This window comes from Lampetra fluviatilis, chromosome 73 (genome assembly GCF_964198595.1).
Source record: "Lampetra fluviatilis chromosome 73, kcLamFluv1.1, whole genome shotgun sequence".
Lineage (NCBI taxonomy): Eukaryota > Metazoa > Chordata > Hyperoartia > Petromyzontiformes > Petromyzontidae > Lampetra > Lampetra fluviatilis.
Genome location: NC_136347.1, coordinates 3,538,589 through 3,559,499, shown reverse-complemented (window position 1 = coordinate 3,559,499; position 20,911 = coordinate 3,538,589). Strand labels below are relative to the sequence as shown.

The 20,911-nt window shown below is 58.0% G+C and overlaps 2 protein-coding genes across 2 annotated transcripts in view; both read right to left on the bottom strand.

Moving 5' to 3' along the window:
- Positions 1-1,083: 1,083 nt before the first annotated feature.
- Positions 1,084-6,071, bottom strand: LOC144953219 (uncharacterized). Its single transcript, XM_078883778.1, has 2 exons — positions 5,936-6,071; positions 1,084-4,128 (listed from the first exon to the last, which is right to left on the bottom strand). Exon 2 carries the CDS (start codon positions 4,050-4,052, stop codon positions 1,218-1,220), a length of 2,835 nt encoding a protein of 944 aa, XP_078739904.1. The 5' UTR covers positions 4,053-4,128; positions 5,936-6,071; the 3' UTR covers positions 1,084-1,217.
- SUGT1 (SGT1 assembly cochaperone of MIS12 kinetochore complex) overlaps positions 4,104-20,911 on the bottom strand; it is a 29,301-nt gene continuing 12,493 nt past the window's right edge. Inside the window, exons 4-9 of the mRNA XM_078883826.1 lie at positions 18,624-18,720; positions 14,944-15,051; positions 8,988-9,078; positions 6,139-6,282; positions 5,943-6,054; positions 4,104-4,128 (exon numbers count right to left, since the gene is read on the bottom strand). Coding sequence (XP_078739952.1) covers positions 4,104-4,128; positions 5,943-6,054; positions 6,139-6,282; positions 8,988-9,078; positions 14,944-15,051; positions 18,624-18,720 — 577 coding nt within the window. The remainder of the gene's footprint in view (positions 4,129-5,942; positions 6,055-6,138; positions 6,283-8,987; positions 9,079-14,943; positions 15,052-18,623; positions 18,721-20,911) is intronic.

The window sequence follows — 20,911 nt, the reverse complement described above, 5'->3', positions numbered from 1 at the left end:
GTGTTGGTGAGTGGGGTGAGTGTGTTGGTGAGCGGTTGTGGTGAGCGGGGGTGAGCGGGGTGAGCGTGTTGGTGAGCGGGGTGAGCGTGTTGGTGAGTGGGGTGAGCGTGTTGGTGAGCGGGGTGAGCGTGTTGGTGAGCGGGGTGAGCGGGGTGAGCGTGTTGGTGAGCGGGGTGAGCGGGGTGAGCGTGTTGGTGAGCGGGGTGAGCGGGGTGAGCGTGTTGGTGAGTGGGGTGAGTGGGGTGAGCGTGTTGGTGAGAGGTTGTGGTGAGCGGGGTGAGCGGGGTGAGCGTGTTGGTGAGTGGAGTGAGCGTGTTGGTGAGCGTGGTGAGTGGGGTGAGCGTGTTGGTGAGCGTGGTGAGTGGGGTGAGCGTGTTGGTGAGCGTGTTGGTGAGCGTGTTGGTGAGCGTGTTGGTGAGCGGGGTGAGCGGGGTGAGCGTGTTGGTGAGCGGGGTGAGTGGGGTGAGCGTGTTGGTGAGCGTGTTGGTGAGCGGGGTGAGCGTGTTGGTGAGCGGGGTGAGCGGGGTGAGCGTGTTGGTGAGCGGGGTGAGTGGGGTGAGCGTGTTGGTGAGTGGGGTGAGCGGGGTGAGCGTGTTGGTGAGCGGGGTGAGCGGGGTGAGCGTGTTGGTGAGCGTGGTGAGCGTGGTGAGTGGGGTGAGCGTGTTGGTGAGCGGGGTGAGTGTGTTGGTGAGCGTGGTGAGTGGGGTGAGCGTGTTGGTGAGCGGGGTGAGCGTGTTGGTGAGTGTGGTGAGTGGGGTGAGCGTGTTGGTGAGCGTGGTGAGCGTGGTGAGCGGGGTGAGCGTGTTGGTGAGTGGGGTGAGCGTGTTGGTGAGTGTGGTGAGCGTGGTGAGTGGGGTGAGCGTGTTGGTGAGCGGTTGTGGTGAGCGAGCGTGGCGGACACAGAAGTGCCTGTGTGGACTAGGCTGGTTTCCCTGTACACCAACAACCACAACCACAACCACCACAACAACCACCACAACCACCACAACCACCACAACAACCACAACCACCACAACCACAACAACCACCACAACAACCACCACAACCACCACAACCACCACAACGACCACAACAACCACCACAACCACCACAACCACCACCACAACAACCACCACAACCACCACAACCACCACAACGACCACAACAACCCGAATAATAAAGTTGAAGGCCGTCTGGGCAAGGACAAGGGTCTCCATGCGTCTCTGTGTGTGTGAGTGTCAATGTGAGTGAGTGTCAATGTGAGTGAGTGTACGAGTGAGTGAGTGTACGAGTGAGTGAGTGAGTGTACGAGTGAGTGAGTGAGTGTACGAGTGAGTGAGTGAGTGTACGAGTGAGTGAGTGTACGAGTGAGTGAGTGAGTGTACGAGTGAGTGAGTGTACGAGTGAGTGAGTGTACGAGTGAGTGAGTGTACGAGTGAGTGAGTGTACGAGTGAGTGAGTGTACGAGTGAGTGAGTGTACGAGTGAGTGAGTGTACGAGTGAGTGAGTGTACGAGTGAGTGAGTGTACGAGTGAGTGAGTGTACGAGTGAGTGAGTGAGTGTACGAGTGAGTGAGTGTACGAGTGAGTGAGTGTACGAGTGAGTGAGTGTACGAGTGAGTGAGTGTACGAGTGAGTGAGTGAGTGTACGAGTGAGTGAGTGTACGAGTGAGTGAGTGAGTGTACGAGTGAGTGAGTGTACGAGTGAGTGAGTGAGTGTACGAGTGAGTGAGTGTACGAGTGAGTGAGTGAGTGAGTGAGTGTACGAGTGAGTGAGTGTACGAGTGAGTGAGTGTACGAGTGAGTGAGTGTACGAGTGAGTGAGTGAGTGTACGAGTGAGTGTACGAGTGAGTGTACGAGTGAGTGAGTGTACGAGTGAGTGAGTGTACGAGTGAGTGAGTGTATGAGTGAGTGAGTGTACGAGTGAGTGAGTGTACGAGTGAGTGAGTGAGTGAGTGTACGAGTGAGTGAGTGTACGAGTGAGTGAGTGTACGAGTGAGTGAGTGAGTGTACGAGTGAGTGAGTGTACGAGTGAGTGAGTGAGTGAGTGTACGAGTGAGTGAGTGTACGAGTGAGTGAGTGTACGAGTGAGTGAGTGTACGAGTGAGTGAGTGTACGAGTGAGTGAGTGAGTGTACGAGTGAGTGAGTGAGTGTACGAGTGAGTGAGTGAGTGTACGAGTGAGTGAGTGTACGAGTGAGTGTACGAGTGAGTGAGTGTACGAGTGAGTGAGTGTACGAGTGAGTGTACGAGTGAGTGAGTGTACGAGTGAGTGAGTGAGTGTACGAGTGAGTGAGTGTACGAGTGAGTGTACGAGTGAGTGAGTGTACGAGTGAGTGAGTGAGTGTACGAGTGAGTGAGTGTACGAGTGAGTGAGTGAGTGTACGAGTGAGTGAGTGTACGAGTGAGTGAGTGTACGAGTGAGTGAGTGAGTGTACGAGTGAGTGAGTGTGTGAGTGTACGAGTGAGTGAGTGTACGAGTGAGTGAGTGTACGAGTGAGTGAGTGAGTGAGTGTACGAGTGAGTGAGTGTACGAGTGAGTGAGTGAGTGTACGAGTGAGTGAGTGAGTGTACGAGTGAGTGAGTGAGTGTACGAGTGAGTGAGTGTACGAGTGAGTGAGTGTACGAGTGAGTGAGTGAGTGTATGAGTGAGTGAGTGAGTGAGTGTACGAGTGAGTGAGTGAGTGTACGAGTGAGTGAGTGTACGAGTGAGTGAGTGTACGAGTGAGTGAGTGTACGAGTGAGTGAGTGTACGAGTGAGTGAGTGTACGAGTGAGTGAGTGTACGAGTGAGTGAGTGTACGAGTGAGTGAGTGTACGAGTGAGTGAGTGTATGAGTGAGTGAGTGTACGAGTGAGTGAGTGAGTGTACGAGTGAGTGAGTGAGTGTATGAGTGAGTGAGTGTACGAGTGAGTGAGTGAGTGAGTGTATGAGTGAGTGAGTGTATGAGTGAGTGAGTGTACGAGTGAGTGAGTGTACGAGTGAGTGAGTGTACGAGTGAGTGTACGAGTGAGTGTACGAGTGAGTGAGTGAGTGTACGAGTGAGTGAGTGAGTGTACGAGTGAGTGAGTGTACGAGTGAGTGAGTGAGTGTATGAGTGAGTGTATGAGTGAGTGAGTGAGTGTACGAGTGAGTGAGTGTACGAGTGAGTGAGTGTACGAGTGAGTGTATGAGTGAGTGAGTGTACGAGTGAGTGAGTGTATGAGTGAGTGTACGAGTGAGTGAGTGTATGAGTGAGTGAGTGTACGAGTGAGTGAGTGTACGAGTGAGTGTACGAGTGAGTGTACGAGTGAGTGAGTGAGTGTATGAGTGAGTGAGTGTACGAGTGAGTGAGTGAGTGAGTGAGTGTACGAGTGAGTGAGTGAGTGTACGAGTGAGTGAGTGTACGAGTGAGTGAGTGTACGAGTGAGTGAGTGAGTGTACGAGTGAGTGAGTGTACGAGTGAGTGAGTGAGTGTACGAGTGAGTGAGTGAGTGTACGAGTGAGTGAGTGTACGAGTGAGTGAGTGTACGAGTGAGTGTACGAGTGAGTGTACGAGTGAGTGTACGAGTGAGTGAGTGTATGAGTGAGTGAGTGTACGAGTGAGTGAGTGTACGAGTGAGTGAGTGTACGAGTGAGTGAGTGTACGAGTGAGTGAGTGTACGAGTGAGTGAGTGAGTGTACGAGTGAGTGAGTGAGTGTACGAGTGAGTGAGTGTACGAGTGAGTGAGTGAGTGTACGAGTGAGTGAGTGTATGAGTGAGTGAGTGTACGAGTGAGTGAGTGTACGAGTGAGTGAGTGAGTGTACGAGTGAGTGAATGTACGAGTGAGTGAGTGAGTGTATGAGTGAGTGAGTGTACGAGTGAGTGAGTGTACGAGTGAGTGAGTGTACGAGTGAGTGAGTGAGTGTATGAGTGAGTGAGTGTATGAGTGAGTGAGTGAGTGTACGAGTGAGTGAGTGTACGAGTGAGTGAGTGAGTGTACGAGTGAGTGAGTGTACGAGTGAGTGAGTGTACGAGTGAGTGAGTGTACGAGTGAGTGAGTGTACGAGTGAGTGAGTGAGTCTAAATCTCAAAGTCTTTCCACTCCATCCCATCGGGTGGTTTGATGGGAACGCGTTTTTGTCCAACCTCCCCCCAGTTCGTGCTCAGCACCGTACCACCAGACTCCACCTGCACCCACGCACGCACACAAAGACAAAGATCCCCCGTGTAGCCTTCACACACAAGTTGGGGCAAGTGCTGTTAGCGAGTAGCACCTGTGAAGGCCGGCACGGCACACGAGGGGGTGGGTGGCCAGCACCACGCCCAACTGTCTCTTGGACTCGTTTGAGGCCGAGTCGACCTAGGGGAGGCCCAGGACCGGTTCAGATCATCGTCAACGACGTCGGCCCTGAGCGGGAATCCAACTCGGCTCTCCGCCGGGTTCGTGAGCGCAGCGTGGCGCTAACCGCTACACCCACCGCTCCCCACGCACACACACACAGACAAAGGTCCCCCATGTAGCCTTCACACACATGTTGGGGCAAGTGCTGTTAGTAGCAGCAGCAGCAGCGCTGCCTATGAAGGCTACCGGCACTGTGGCTACACACACAGAGGGGGGGGGGGGGTGGCCAGCACCACCACGCCCGGCCGCCTTTGTCTCTCCCCCAGTGCTAGCGACAACCACCGCTAAAACCAGGTACTCATTTGAGGCTGAGTCGACCTAGGGGAGGCCCAGGACCAGAGGTCGTGGCCGGGTACGGGTAGGCCGTGAGTCACTGGGTGAGTCACCGTGATTGTCACTCATTCCCCAACGTCTCGTCTCTTCTCACAATTCAAGTTGCTAGAACCGACTCACCCGCGCCTGCAACGTGGCTTCGTCCCAGAGGTCGCAATCGGGTACCCGTTACCCTACAGGTAGCCGGGTATCGGGTACGGGTAGCCGGGTATCGGGTAGGGTACGGGTAGGGTACGAGTAGGGTACGGCTGGGTACGGGTAGGGTATCGGGTAGGGGTACGGGTAGGGTACGGGTAGGGTACGGTTAGGGTACAGGTACGGGTAGCGGCTGGGTACGGGTAGGGTATGGGTAGGGTATGGCTGGGTACGGGTAGGGTATCGGGTAGGGTACGGGTAGGGTACGGCTGGGTACGGGTAGGGTATGGGTACGGGTAGGGTACGGGTAGGGTACGGGTAGGGTACTGGTAGGGTACGGGTAGGGTACGGCTGGGTACGGGTACGGGTAGGGTACGGGTAGGGTACGGGTAGGGTACGGGTAGGGTACGGGTAGGGTACGGGTAGGGTACGGGTAGGGTACGGGTAGGGTACGGGTACGGGTAGGGTACGGGTAGGGTATCGGGTACGGGTAGGGTACGGGTAGGGTATCGGGTACGGGTAGGGTACGGGTAGGGTACGGGTAGGGTACGGCTGGGTACGGGTAGGGTACGGGTACGGGTAGGGTACGGGTAGGGTACGGGTAGGGTACGGGTAGGGTACGGGTAGGGCACGGGTACGGCCGGGTACGGGTAGGGTACGGGTAGGGTATCGGGTACGGGTAGGGTACGGGTAGGGCACGGGTACGGTACGGGTAGGGTACGGGTAGGGTATCGGGTACGGGTAGGGTACGGGTAGGGCACGGGTACGGCCGGGTACGGGTAGGGTACGGGTAGGGTACGGGTACGGGTAGGGTACGGGTAGGGTATGGGTACGGCTACAGGTAGGGTAGGGTACGGGTAGGGTACGGCCGGGTACGGGTAGGGTATCGGGTAGGGGTACGGGTAGGGTATCGGGTACGGGTAGGGGTACGGGTACCCGATTGCGACCCTGGTGCGGCCGGGTACGGGTAGCCGGGTAAGGAATCAAAACCCGTTTGCGACCTCTGCTCAGGACCGGTTCGGATAATCGCCACCGGTGTCGGCCGCGAGGGCGAGCGAGCGGGCGAGCGGGTGGGCGGGCGGGCGGGCGAGCGAGCGGGCGAGCGAAGCGGGGCGAGCGACTCACGAAGGACTTGTTCATTGCGCGCCGCGTCTCCTCCGTGGCGTCTGCGTAGATCTGCTGGAACAGCTGATTGAGGGCAGCGTCTCCCTCCAGCTTCTCGCTCCGCTCCTCCTCCGCGATTGCTCGCCCCAAAGCGTCCCAGTCCCTCGCACGAACCGCACCACCGCCACCACCACCGCCACCACCACCGCCACCACCACCGCCACCACCGCCACCACCACCGCCACCACCACCGCCACCACCGCCACCACCAGCAGCAGCAACACCAGCAGCAGCAGCAGCAGCAGTAGTGCCCGTGCCGGCTTCAGCAGCAGCAGCAGCAGCAGTAGCGGCGGGAGGCGTGGATGAGTCTGTGAAATAAAATCGAGGTCAACTTGCAACCTCCACCACCGCCACCACCACCTTCTTCACCACTATCTTTACCATCACCACCACCACCACCATCACCACCACCATCACAACCTCCACCACCGCCACCACCACCACCTTCTTCACCACTATCTTTACCATCACCACCACCATCACAACCTATACCACCACTACCTTCTTCACCACTATCTTTACCATCACCACCACCATCACCACCTCCACCACCATCTCAACCTCCACCACCACCACCAGCAGCAGCGGTGTGGATGAATCTGTGAAACTTGAAACCTCCACCACCACCACTACCTTCACCACTATCTTCATCATCACCACCACCACCACCTTCACCACTATCTTCATCATCACCACCACCACCACCACCACCTTCACCACCACATTCTCCTCGACCACCTCCACCATCACAACCTCCACCACCTCCACCTCCGCCGCCACCACCAACACCACCACCACCGCCACCACCAACACCACCACCACCACCGCCACCTCCACCACCACCACCAACACCACCACCACCATCACCTTCATCACCACCATCTCCTCCACCTCCGTCGCCACCTCCGCCGACACCACCAACACCACCACCAACACCACCACCAACACCACCACCACCTCCACCACCATCACCACCACCATCTCCTCCACCTCCCCCCCTCCGTCGCCACCACCAACACCACCATCACCTTCACCACCACCTCCACCATCACCACCACCATCTCCTCCACCTCCACCTCCGTCGCCACCACCAACACCACCACCAACACCACCAACACCACCACCACCACCACCACCACCATCTCCTCCACCTCCGTCGCCACCACCAACACCACCATCACCTTCACCATCACCACCACCATCTCCTCCACCTCCGTCGCCACCACCAACACCACCACCAACACCACCATCACCATCACCACCACTTCACCATCAACACCATCTCCTCCACCTCCACCTCCGTCGCCACCACCAACACCACCACCAACACCACCAACACCACCACCACCTCCACCATCACCACCACCTCCTCCACCTCCCCCTCCGTCGCCACCACCAACACCACCATCACCTTCACCATCACCTTCACCATCACCACCACCATCTCCTTCACCATCACCACCACCATCTCCTTCACCATCACCACCACCATCTCCTCCACCTCCACCTCCGTCGCCACCACCAACACCACCATCACCATCACCATCACCTTCACCATCACCACCACCATCACCACCACCTCCGTCGCCACCACCAACACCACCACCAACACCACCAACACCAGCAGCGGTGAGGAGTGTGCATGAGTGTGTAAATTACAACCCAAGTCAACTTGAAACCTCCAACAACAACCGCCATTCGCCACTAAGTGGCGGCGACGTCACCACGACGCTTGTGCCAGGCCAAGTGCACCTTGAGGCTGCCACGTGAAGTGTCGAACGCCCGCTGGCAGGAGTGTCCGATGGTACAAAACACCCAGGCAGGTGCTTAGTTTTGGTGGGGCTGATGGTAAGGCCCCACCTCTTAGTAGCACGCTCCAGTTCAGCAGCAGCGTCTCCAACTCCTCCTCTGAGTGAGCAGCAATCACCAGATCGTCGGCATACATAACGTGGTTGAGCAATAGGGAGCCATCCCTTGACCGCACCCGGGCATCGATCAGCCTCCCATTGCATCTGTACCAGATGGAAATTCCTCCGGTACAGCTATTGAAGGCTTCACGAACTACGCGGTCGAAATCGATGTTAAATAATGTGAGAGCCAGAGGACATCCCTGTCGCACCCCAAGGTGTACATGGAATGGCTCCCAGCCACGTAGTTTTACCCGGACCCACTCACCATCATGAAGGTCCTTAAGAATTGAGCAGAGTCAGGGATTCTGAAAGCACGAAGAACAACCCAGAGCCCAGGCCTACTGATGGTATCATAGGCCTTGACCAAGTCAATAAAGCAGAGATGTAGGTCTTGTTGGAATTCCCTACACCTCTGCTGTAGCAGACGGACAGAAAATATGGCATCTGTGCAGGACCGTCCTTTCCTGAAACCGAATTGGGGCTCCGCAAGCCTCTCCTCAGCGTGCCTAGCAAGGCGATGTTGAATAATCCTTGCCAGGACCTTTCCCGGCACACTGAGGAGTGAGATGCCCCTGTAGTTGTTACAGTCTGTGCGGTCCCCCTTCTTAAAGAGGGGGACCACCAGGGCATCCTTCCAATCCTGCGGAACCCGTCCAGTGGTCCAGACTGTTGTTATGATGTCATGTAGGGCAGTCTGTGCACAATCGCCACCCTCCCTCAGCATTTCGCTTGCGAGATCATCTCTGCCCGGTGCCTTTCCTGGTCTCAAGACTCCGGATCGCCCTCAGTACTTCCTCCACAAGTACAATCGAGGTCAACTTGAAACCTCCACCATATCCACCACCACCTCCACCACCATCACCACCACCACCACCACCATCTCCACCACGAGCATCAAACAGCACCACCACTATCACCACCACTACCACCACCACTATCACCACCACCACCACCACTATCACCACTATCACCACCACCATCACCACCACCACCACCACCACCATCACTATCACCACCACCACCATCACCACCACCATCACCACCACCATCACCACCACCACCACCATCACCACCACCACCACCACCACCACCATCACCACCACCTGCAGTGAAGATGATGGTGGAGGGCGTCTCCCCGGCGCCCTCGAGGGAAGCCCAGCGCTGAGCGTCCCTCTTCAACATCTTCACCTCGATCTGAGACATCAACAACATCAACAACATCATCATCAACATCACCACCATCACCACCATCCCAGCGCTGAGCGTCCCTCTTCAACATCTTCACCTCGATCTGAGACATCAACAACATCAACATCATCAACATCAACATCACCACCATCACCACCATCCCAGCGCTGAGCGTCCCTCTTCAACATCTTCACCTCGATCTGAGACACCATCAACAACATCAACATCATCATCAACATCATCAACATCAACAACAACATCAACACCATCACCATCAACATCAACACCATCACCACCATCAACACCATCAACACCATCAACACCATCACCGTCAACATCACCATCATCAACACCATCAACACCATCACCGTCAACATCAACACCATCAACATCACCATCAACACCATCAACGTCAACACCATCAACATCACCGTCAACATCACCATCACCGTCAACATCACCATCAACACCACCACCATCACCGCCAACATCACCATCAACACCATCACCATGAACACCATCAACATCACCATCACCGTCAACATCACCATCACCACCATCAACACCATCACCGTCAACATCACCATCACCACCACCAACAACAACCGCACCAACATCACCACACAGACACAAATACACACACAAAGGTCCCCCGTGTAGCCTCTAGCAGGCTGTAGGGGCAAGTGCTGTTGGTGGTAGCGAGTAGCAGCAGCAGCGTCTGTGAAGGTAGACACAGACAAAGGTCCCCCGTGTAGCCTCTAGCAGGCTGTAGGGGCAAGTGCTGTCAGTAGTAGCAGCAGCGCTACCTATGAAGGCTACCGGCACTGTGGCTACACACACAGAGGGGGGGGGTGGCCAGCACCACCACGCCCGGCCGCCTTTGTCTCTCCCCCAGTGCTAGCGATGTTCACTACTACACCACCGCTACACCAGCTACTCATTAAAGTGAGTGAGTAGGTGGGTGAGTGAGTAGGTGGGTGAGCGAGCGAGTGGGTGAGTGGATGAGCGAGTGAGTGGGTGAGCGAGTGAGTGGATGAGCAAGTGAGTGGTGGGTGAGTGAGACAGTGAGTGGTTGAGTGGGCGAGTGAATGAGTGGGTGAGTGAGTGAATGAGTGGGTGAGTGGGCGAGTGAATGAGCGAGCGAGTGGGCGAGTGAATGAGCGAGTGAGACAGTGAGTGGGCGAGTGAATGAGTGGGCGAGCGAGCGAGCGAGCGTGTGGTGCGTGAGTGGGTCAGTGAGCGAGTGGGTGAGTGACATACAGACGCACAGACACATAGACACGCACAGAAATACACACGCAGACATGCAGACAGACAGACACACACACACACACTCGCACGGGCGGGGGGGGGGGAGACACAGCCCCAGGGTCGGAGGTGAGGGGGCGGCCTGCCCCAGGGCATTGTGGGAGGCGGGGAGAGGTGTGAGGTTTCACTGCAAGGTGAGGATTGTGGAGAGGGGGAGAGACAGGGGCAGAGAGAGAGAGAGAGGGGGAGAGTGGGAGAGAGAGGGTTAGAGGGAGGGGTGAAAGGGTGAGAGAGAGTGAGTGAGAGGGTGAGAGAGAGAGTGGTGAGTGAGAGGGTGAGAGAGAGAGTGGGTGAGTGAGTGGGTGAGTAAGAGGGTGAATGAGTGAGAGGGTGAGAGAGAGAGTGGTGAGTGAGAGGGTGAGAGAGAGAGGGTTAGAGGGAGGGGTGAGAGAGAGGGTGAGTGAGAGGGTGAGAGAGGGAGGGTGAGAGAGGGAGGGGTGAGTGGGTGGGTGAGTGAGAGGGTGAGAGGGAGGGGTGAGTGAGTGAGTGAGTGGGTGGGTGGGTGGGTGAGTGAGAGGGTGAATGAGTGGGTGTGAGTGAGAGGGTGAGTGAGAGGGTGAGTGAGAGGGTGAGTGAGAGAGAGGGTGAGAGAGGGAGAGAGATGGAGGGGTGAGAGAGGGAGGGTAAGAGAGGGAGGGGTGAGTGGGTGGGTGAGTGGGTGAGTGAGTGAGAGGGTGAGAGGGAGGGGTGAGTGAGTGAGTGAGTGGGTGGGTGGGTGAGTGAGAGGGTGAATGAGTGGGTGTGAGTGAGAGGATGAGTGAGAGGGTGAGTGAGAGAGAGGGTGAGAGAGGGAGAGAGATGGAGGGGTGAGAGAGGGAGGGTGAGAGAGGGAGGGGTGAGTGGGTGGGTGAGTGGGTGAGTGAGTGAGAGGGTGAGAGGGAGGGGTGAGTGAGTAAGTGAGTGGGTGGGTGGTGGGTGGGTGAGTGGGTGAGTGAGACGGTGAATGAGTGGGTGTGAGTGAGAGGGTGAGTGAGAGGGTGAGTGAGAGGGTGAGTGAGAGAGAGGGTGAGAGGGAGGGGTGAGTGAGTGAGTGGGTGGGTGGGTGGGTGAGTGAGTGAGTGAGAGAGTGTTGAGAGAGAGGGAGGGTGAGTGAGTGGGTGACTGAGAGGGTGAGAGAGGGAGGGGTGAGTGAGAGGGTGAGTGAGTGGGTGAGTGAGTGGGTGACTGAGAGGGGTGAGAGAGGGAGGGGTGAGAGGGTGAGATGGTGAGTGAGAGAGAGGGTGAGTGAGTGGGTGAGTGAGTGGGTGAGTGAGTGGGTGGGTGAGTGAGTGAGAGAGTGGTGAGTGAGAGAGAGGGTGAGTGAGTGGGTGAGTGGGTGAGTGAGTGGGTGGGTGAGTGGGTGGGTGAGTGAGTGAGTGAGAGGTGAGTGAGAGAGAGGGTGAGTGAGTGGGTGAGTGAGTGGGTGAGTGAGTGGGTGGGTGAGTGAGTGAGAGAGTGGTGAGTGAGAGAGAGGGTGAGTGAGTGGGTGAGTGAGTGAGTGAGTGGGTGGGTGAGTGAGTGAGTGAGAGAGTGGTGAGTGAGAGAGAGGGTGAGTGAGTGGGTGAGTGAGTGGGTGAGTGAGTGGGTGAGTGAGTGAGTGAGAGAGTGGTGAGTGAGAGGGTGAGTGAGTGGGTGAGTGAGTGAGTGGGTGAGTGAGTGGGTGAGTGAGTGAGTGGGTGAGTGGGTGACTGAGAGGGAGGGTGAGTGAGTGGGAGACTGAGTGAGAGGGTGAATGAGTGGGTGAATGAGTGAGTGAGAGGGGTGAGAGAGGGAGGGGTAAGACTTGGGTTGTGCCAAGGTCCCTGGGAGTCCCAGGATGCGATGGAGCCGTGACCCAAACGACCCAGGCCCCATCTCGCTCGCTCGCACAAAGACAAAGCTCCCCCGTGTAGCCTCGGCAGGCCGTAGGGGCAAGTGCTGTCACCGTCACCGTCACCATCACCACCACCGTCAACATCTCCGTCACCGTCACCACCAACATCACCACCACCAACAACAACCACACCAACATCACCACACAGACACAAATACACACACAAAGCTCCCCCGTGTAGCCTCGGCAGGCTGTCGGGGCAAGTGCTGTCACCATCACCATCACCACCACCGTCAACATCTCCGTCACCATCAACATCACCATCACCGTCAACATCACCGTCAACATCACCGTCACCACCAACATCATCACCACCAACATCATCACCACCAACAACAACAACCGCACCAACATCACCACATGGACAAAAATACACACACAAAGGTCCCCCGTGTAGCCTCTAGCAGGCTGTAGGGGCAAGTGCTGTTAGCGGTAGCAAGTAGCAGCAGCAGTGTCTGTGAAGGTAGACACAGACAAAGCTCCCCCGTGTAGCCTCTAGCAGGCTGCAGGGGCAAGTGCTGTTAGTAGCAGCAGCAGCGCTACCTATGAAGGCTACCGGCACTGTGGCTACACACACAGAGGGGGTGGGTGGCCAGCACCACCACGCCCGGCCGCCTTTGTCTCTCCCCCAGTGCTAGCGATGTCTACTACACGCTGGACCAGGTACTAATTTGAGGCTGAGTCGACCTAGGGGAGGGCCATGACCGGTTCAGATAATCGTCACTGACGGTGTTGGCCGTGAGTGGGAATCGAACTCGGGTCGCCGGGTTCGTAGCGCAGCGCGCTAACCGCTGCACCACCGCTCATACACCAACTCACACACACACACAGATACAGACACACACACACACACTTAGATACAAAGACACACACACACTAACTCACACACACACACTAACTCACACACACACACACTAACTCACACACACACACACACAGATACAGACACACACTCACACACACACACACAGATACAGACACTCACACACACACACACACTTAGATACAAAGACACTCACACACTAAATCACACACACTAACTCACACACACACACACACACACTAACTCACACACACACACTAACTCACACACACACACACACACTAACTCACACACACACACACACAGATACAGACACTCACACACTAACTCACACACACACACACAGATACAGACACTCACACACACACATGGATACAAAGACACTCACACACTAAATCACACACACACACTAACTCACACACACACTTAGATACAGACACTCACACACTTAGATACAGACACACACACACACACACGGATACAAAGACACACACACACACATAGATAGATAGATACAAAGACACATACACTAACTCACACACACATACATACAAAGACACACACTAACTCACACACACACAAAGATACAGACACTCACACACACACTTAGATACAAAGACACTCACACACTAAATCACACACACACACTAACTCACACACACACACACATGGATACAAAGACACACACACACACTAACTCACACATACACACATACATACAAAGACACACACTCACACACACACACATGGATACAAAGACACTCACACACACACACACTTAGATACAAAGACACTCACACACTAACTCACACACACACTAACTCACACACACACAAAGATACAGACACTCACACACACACACGGATACAAAGACACACACACACTAACTCACACATACACACATAGATACAAAGACACACACACACTAACACACACACATACACACACTAACACACACATACACATAGATACAAAGACACACACACACACACAGATACAAAGACACACACAAACTCACACACACACATACACACCTCACACACACACACACACAAAGACACACACACACACACTAACTCACACACACACACAGATACAAAGACACACACAAACTCACACACACATACACACTACCTCACACACACACACACACAAAGACACACACACACTAACTCACACACACACACACACAGATACAAAGACACACACAAACTCACACACACACATACACACACACAAAGACACACACACACTAACTCACACACACACACACACAGATACAAAGACACACACAAACTCACACACACACATACACACACACAAAGACACACACACACTAACTCACACACACACACACACAGATACAAAGACACACACAAACTCACACACACACATACACACTACCTCACACACACACACACAAAGACACACACACTAACTCACACATACATACACACACAGACACACGCACACACACCCCACATTCATACAGACACACTCGTACACACCCGCCACATTCTCCGCGTGTCTCCCTCCGTGTGTCTCCCTCCGTAGTGGGGAGCGGTGGTGCAGCGGTTAGCGCTACGCTGCGCTACGAACCCGGCGACCCGAGTTCGATTCCCGCTCACGGCCAACACCGTCAGTGACGATTGTCTGAACCGGGTCCTGGGCCTCCCCTAGGTCGACTCAGCCTCAAATGAGTACCTGGTGCGGTGTGTAAACATCTGGGGAGACAAAGGCGGCCGGGCGTGGTGCTGGCCACCCACCCCCTCGTGTGCCGTTCCGGCCTTCACAGGTGCTCGCTGCTCGCTAACAGCACTTGCCCCTACAGTCTGTTAAGGCTACACGGGGGATCTTTGTCTTTGCCCCAAGTCCCCACGCGTCTCACCTTGGTGGACAGCACACGGTGAGAGCTCTCGGCTGCGACGATCCGGTGACAGAGGCACAACCGTAGAGTGTACATGGCCCCGCCCGGTAACGTGGAAGTGACGCAGCACTGTGGTTAGAGGGGAGGGGGGGGGGGGTGGGAGACACGCAGATATTAAGGCACGGAGACACGGGGAGACACGGGGAGACACGGGGAGACACGGGGAGACACGGGGAGACACGGGGAGGCACGGGGAGGCACGGGGAGACACGGGGAGACACGGGGAGACACGGGGAGGCACGGGAAGGCACGGGGAGACACGGGGAGACACGGGGAGGCACGGGGAGACACGGGGAGACACGGGGAGACACGGGGAGGCACGGGGAGACACGGGGAGACACGGGAAGGCACGGGGAGGCACGGGGAGACACGGGGAGACACGGGGAGGCACGGGGAGACACGGGGAGACACGGGGAGACACGGGGAGACACGGGGAGGCACGGGGAGACACGGGGAGGCACGGGGAGACACGGAGAGGCACGGGGAGACACGGGGAGACACGGGGAGGCACGGGGAGACACGGGGAGGCACGGGGAGACACGGGGAGACACGGGGAGGCACGGGGAGACACGGGGAGACACGGGGAGACACGGGGAGACACGGGGAGGCACGGGGAGACACGGAGAGGCACGGGGAGACACGGAGAGACACGGGGAGACACGGGGAGACACGGAGAGACACGGGGAGGCACGGGGAGACACGGGGAGACACGGGGAGACACGGAGAGACACGGGGAGACACGGAGAGACACGGAGAGACACGGGGAGGCACGGGGAGGCACGGGGAGACACGGGGAGACACGGGGAGACACGGAGAGACACGGGGAGACACGGGGAGACACGGATATACAGGGACACAAGGGGAGACACGGGGAGACACGGAGAGACACGGGGAGACACGGGGAGACACGGGGAGGCACGGGGAGACACGGGGAGACACACGGGGAGACACACGGGGAGACACACGGGGAGACACACGGGGAGACACGGGGAGACACGGGGAGGCACGGGGAGACACGGGGAGACACGGGGAGACACGGGGAGACACGGGGAGACAGGGACACACGGGGAGACACGGGGAGACACGGGGAGACACGGGGAGACACGGGGAGACACGGGGAGACACGGGGAGACACGGGGAGACACGGGGAGACACGGGGAGACACGGGGAGGCACGGGGAGGCACGGGGAGGCACGGGGAGACACGGGGAGACACGGGGAGACACGGGGAGGCACGGGGAGACACGGGGAGACACGGGGAGACAAGGGGAGACACGGGGAGACACGGAGACACGGGGAGACACAGGGGAGACACAGGGGAGACACGGGGAGACAAGGGGAGACACTGGGAGACACTGGGAGACACACGGAGAGACACACGGGGAGACACACGGGGAGACACGGGGAGACACGGAGAAACACGGGGAGACACGGGGAGACACGGGGAGACACGGGGAGACACGGGGAGACAGTGAGACACGGGGAGACACGGGGAGACACGGGGAGACACGGGGAGACACGGGGAGACACGGGGAGACACGGGGAGACACTGGGAGACACTGGGAGACACTGGGAGACACACGGGGAGACACGGGGAGACACGGGGAGACACGGAGAAACACGGGGAGACACGGAGACACGGGGAGACACGGGGAGACACGGGGAGACACGGGGAGACACGGGGAGACACGGGGAGACACGGGGAGACACGGGGAGACACGGGGAGACACGGGGAGACACGGGGAGACACGGGGAGACACGGGGAGACACGGGGAGACACGGGGAGACACGGGGAGACACGGGGAGACACGGGGAGACACGGAGAGACACGGGGAGACACGGAGAAACACGGAGAAACACGGGGAGACACGGGGAGACACGGAGACACGGGGAGACACGGGGAGACACGGGGAGACACGGGGAGACACGGGGAGACACGGGGAGACACGGAGAGACACGGAGAGACACGGAGACACGGGGAGACACGGGGAGACACGGAGACACGGGGACACGGGGAGACACGGAGAGACACGGGGAGACACGGAGAGACACGGAGACACGGGGACACGGGGACACGGGGAGACACGGAGAGACACGGGGAGACACGGAGACACGGGGAGACACGGGGAGACACGGAGAGACACGGAGAGACACGGGGAGACACGGGGAGACACGGGGAGACACGGAGAGACACGGGGAGACACGGAGACACGGGGAGACACGGGGAGACACGGAGAGACACGGAGAGACACGGGGAGACACGGGGAGACACGGAGAGACACGGGGAGACACGGGGTGGTGGTTGTGGTCGTGGCGGTGGTGATTGTGGTGATTAAGGTGGCGGTAGTCGTGGTTGTAGTGGTAGTGGTGGTGGCGGTAGTGGTTGTAGTGGTGGTGGCGGTGGTGGTCGTGGTGATGGCGGTAGTGGTTGTCGTGGTGGTTGTGGTAGCTGTGGTGGCTGTAGTAGTGGTTGGTGGTGATTGTGGTTGTTGTTTTTGGTGGTGGTGGTAGTGGTGGTGGTGGTAGTGGTTGGCTGTGGTGGTGATTGTGGTTGGCTGTGGTGTTAGTTGGTGGTGGAGGTGGTGCTGGTGGAGGTGGTGATGCTGGTAGATTTTGTGATAATGATGGTGGAGGTGGTGATGGTGGAGGTGGTGGTGGATATGATGGTGGATGGTGGTGGTGATGGTGGAGATGGTGGTGATGGTGGTGGTGATGGTGGAGATGGTGGTGATGGTGGTGGTGATGGTGGAGATGGAGGTGGTGGTGGATATGGTGGTGAAGGTGGTGGAGATGGTGGTGATGGTTGGTGGTGGTGCTGGTGGAGGTGGTGGGAGATGGTTGTGATGGTTGTGGTGGTTGTGGTGGTTGTGGTGGTGGTGGTTGTGGTGGTTGTGGTGGTTGTGGTGGTTGTGGCGGTGGAGGTGGTGGTGAATATGGTGCTGGTGGTGGTGATGGTGGTGGTGAATATGGTGGTGATGGTGGTGGAGGTGGTGATGGTGGGAGATGGTTGTGGTGGTGGTGGAAGTGGTGGTGCTGGTAGATTTGTTAGTGATGGTGGAGGTGGTGGTGATGGTGGTGGTGCTGATGGAGATGGTTGTGGTGGTTGTGGTGGTTGTGGTGGTTGTGGTGGTGGTGCTGATGGAGATGGTTGTGGTGGGTGATTGTTGTGGTGGTTGTGGTGGTGGTGCTGATGGAGATGGTTGTGGTGAGAGATGGTTGTGGTGGTGGTGGTGCTGATGGAGATGGTTGTGGTGGTTGTGGTGGTGGTTGTGGTGGTGGTGCTGATGGAGATGGTTGTGGTGAGAGATGGTTGTGGTGGTGGTGGTGGTGCTGATGGAGATGGTTGTGGTGGTTGTGGTGGTTGTGGTGGTGATGGTGGTGGTGCTGATGGAGATGGTTGTGGTGGTTGTGGTGGTTGTGGTGGTTGTGGTGGTTGTGGTGGTGGTGCTGATGGAGATGGTTGTGGTGAGAGATGGTTGTGGTGGTGGTGGTGCTGATGGAGATGGTTGTGGTGGTTGTGGTGGTGGTGGTGGTGCTGATGGAGATGGTTGTGGTGGTTGTGGTGGTTGTGGTGCTGGTGCTGATGGAGATGGTTGTGGTGGGTGATTGTTGTGGTGGTTGTGGTGGTGGTGGTGGTGTCACCGTGGTGTCCGTGAGCTCCACGCTGACGCTCTCGTGAGCCGCCTTCTTCAGGAGAACGGAGAGCACCACGTGGGCCTCCGTCTGGTACCACTCGTGCCTGCACAGCGACAACGCGTGGGGACACGCGTGAGAACACACACGCTACACACACGCTACACACACGCTACGCTACACACACGCTACACACAGGCGTTAGAACACACACGTTACACACACGCTACACACACGCTACACACACGCTACGCTACACACACGCTACACTACACACACGCTACACACACGCTACACACACGCTACACTACACACACGTTACACACACGCTACACACACGCTACACACACGCTACACACACGCTACACACACGCTACGCTACACACACGCTACACACACGCTACGCTACACACACGCTACACACACGCTACGCTACACACCACACACGCTACACACACGCTACACACACGCTACGCTACACACACGCTACACACACGCTACACACACGCTACACACACGCTACACACACGCTACGCTACACACACGCTACACACACGCTACGCTACACACCACACACGCTACACACACGCTACACACACGCTACGCTACACACACGCTACACACACGCTACACACACGCTACACACACGCTACACACACGCTACACACACGCTACACACAGGCGTTAGAACACACACGTTACACACACACTACACACGCACGAGTCAGGGTGGGGGTGGAGTCAGGGTGGGGGTGGAGTCAGGGTGGGGTGGAGTCAGGGTGGGGGTGGAGTCAGGGTGGGGTGGAGTCAGGGTGGGGGTGGAGTCAGGGTGGGGGTGGAGTCAGGGTGGGGGTGGAGTCAGGGTGGGGGTGGAGTCAGGGTGGGGGTGGAGTCAGGGTGGGGGTGGAGTCAGGGTGGGGTGGAGTCAGGGTGGGGGTGGAGTCAGGGTGGGGGTGGAGTCAGGGTGGGGGTGGAGTCAGGGTGGGGGTTGAGTCAGGGTGGGGTCAGGGTGGGGTGGAGTCAGGGTGGGGGTGGAGTCAGGGTGGGGGTGGAGTCAGGGTGAGGGTGGAGTCAGGGTGGGGTGGAGTCAGGGTGGGGTCAGGGTGGGGGTGGAGTCAGGGTGGGGTCAGGGTGGGGTGGAGTCAGGGTGGGGGTGGAGTCAGGGTGGGGGTGGAGTCAGGGTGGAGTCAGGGTGGGGTGGAGTCAGTGTGGGGGTGGAGTCAGGGTGGGGTGGAGTCAGGGTGAGGGTGGAGTCAGGGTGAGGGTGGAGTCAGGGTGAGGGTGGAGTCAGGGTGGGGGTGGAGTCAGGGTGGGGGTTGAGTCAGGGTGGGGTCAGGGTGGGGGTGGAGTCAGGGTGGGGTCAGGGTGGGGGTGGAGTCAGGGTGGGGTCAGGGTGGGGGTGGAGTCAGGGTGGGGGTGGAGTCAGGGTGGGGTGGAGTCAGGGTGGGGTCAGGGTGGGGGTGGAGTCAGGGTGGGGGTGGAGTCAGGGTGGGGGTGGAGTCAGGGTGGGGGTGGAGTCAGGGTGGGGGTGGAGTCAGGGTGGGGGTGGAGTCAGGGTGGGGGTGGAGTCAGGGTGGGGGTGGAGTCAGGGTGGGGGTGGAGTCAGGGTGGGGTGGAGTCAGGGTGGGGTGGAGTCAGGGTGGGGGTGGAGTCAGGGTGGGGGTGGAGTCAGGGTGAGGGTGGAGTCAGGGTGAGGGTGGAGTCAGGGTGGGGGTGGAGTCAGGGTGGGGGTGGAGTCAGGGTGGGGGTGGAGTCAGGGTGGAGTCAGGGTGGGGGTGGAGTCAGGGTGGGGGTGGAGTCAGGGTGGAGTCAGGGTGGGGGTGGAGTCAGGGTGGGGGTGGAGTCAGGGTGGAGTCAGGGTGGGGGTGGAGTCAGGGTGGGGGTGGAGTCAGGGTGGAGTCAGGGTGGGGGTGGAGTCAGGGTGGAGTCAGGGTGGGGGTGGAATCAGGGTGGGGTCAGGGTGGGGGTGGAGTCACGGTGGAGTCAGGGTGAGGGTGGAGTCAGGGTGGAGTCAGGGTGGGGGTGGAGTCAGGGTGGGGGTGGAGTCAGGGTGGGAGTGGAGTCAGGGTGGGGTGGAGTCAGAGTGGGGTCAGGGTGGGGGTGGAGTCAGGGTGGGGGTGGAGTCAGGGTGGGGGTGGAGTCAGGGTGGGGTGGAGTCAGGGTGGGGGTGGAGTCAGGGTGAGGGTGGAGTCAGGGTGGGGTGGAGTCAGGGTGGGGTGGAGTCAGGGTGGGGGTGGAGTCAGGGTGGGGGTGGAGTCAGGGTGGGGTCAGGGTGGGGGTGGAGTCAGGGTGGGGTC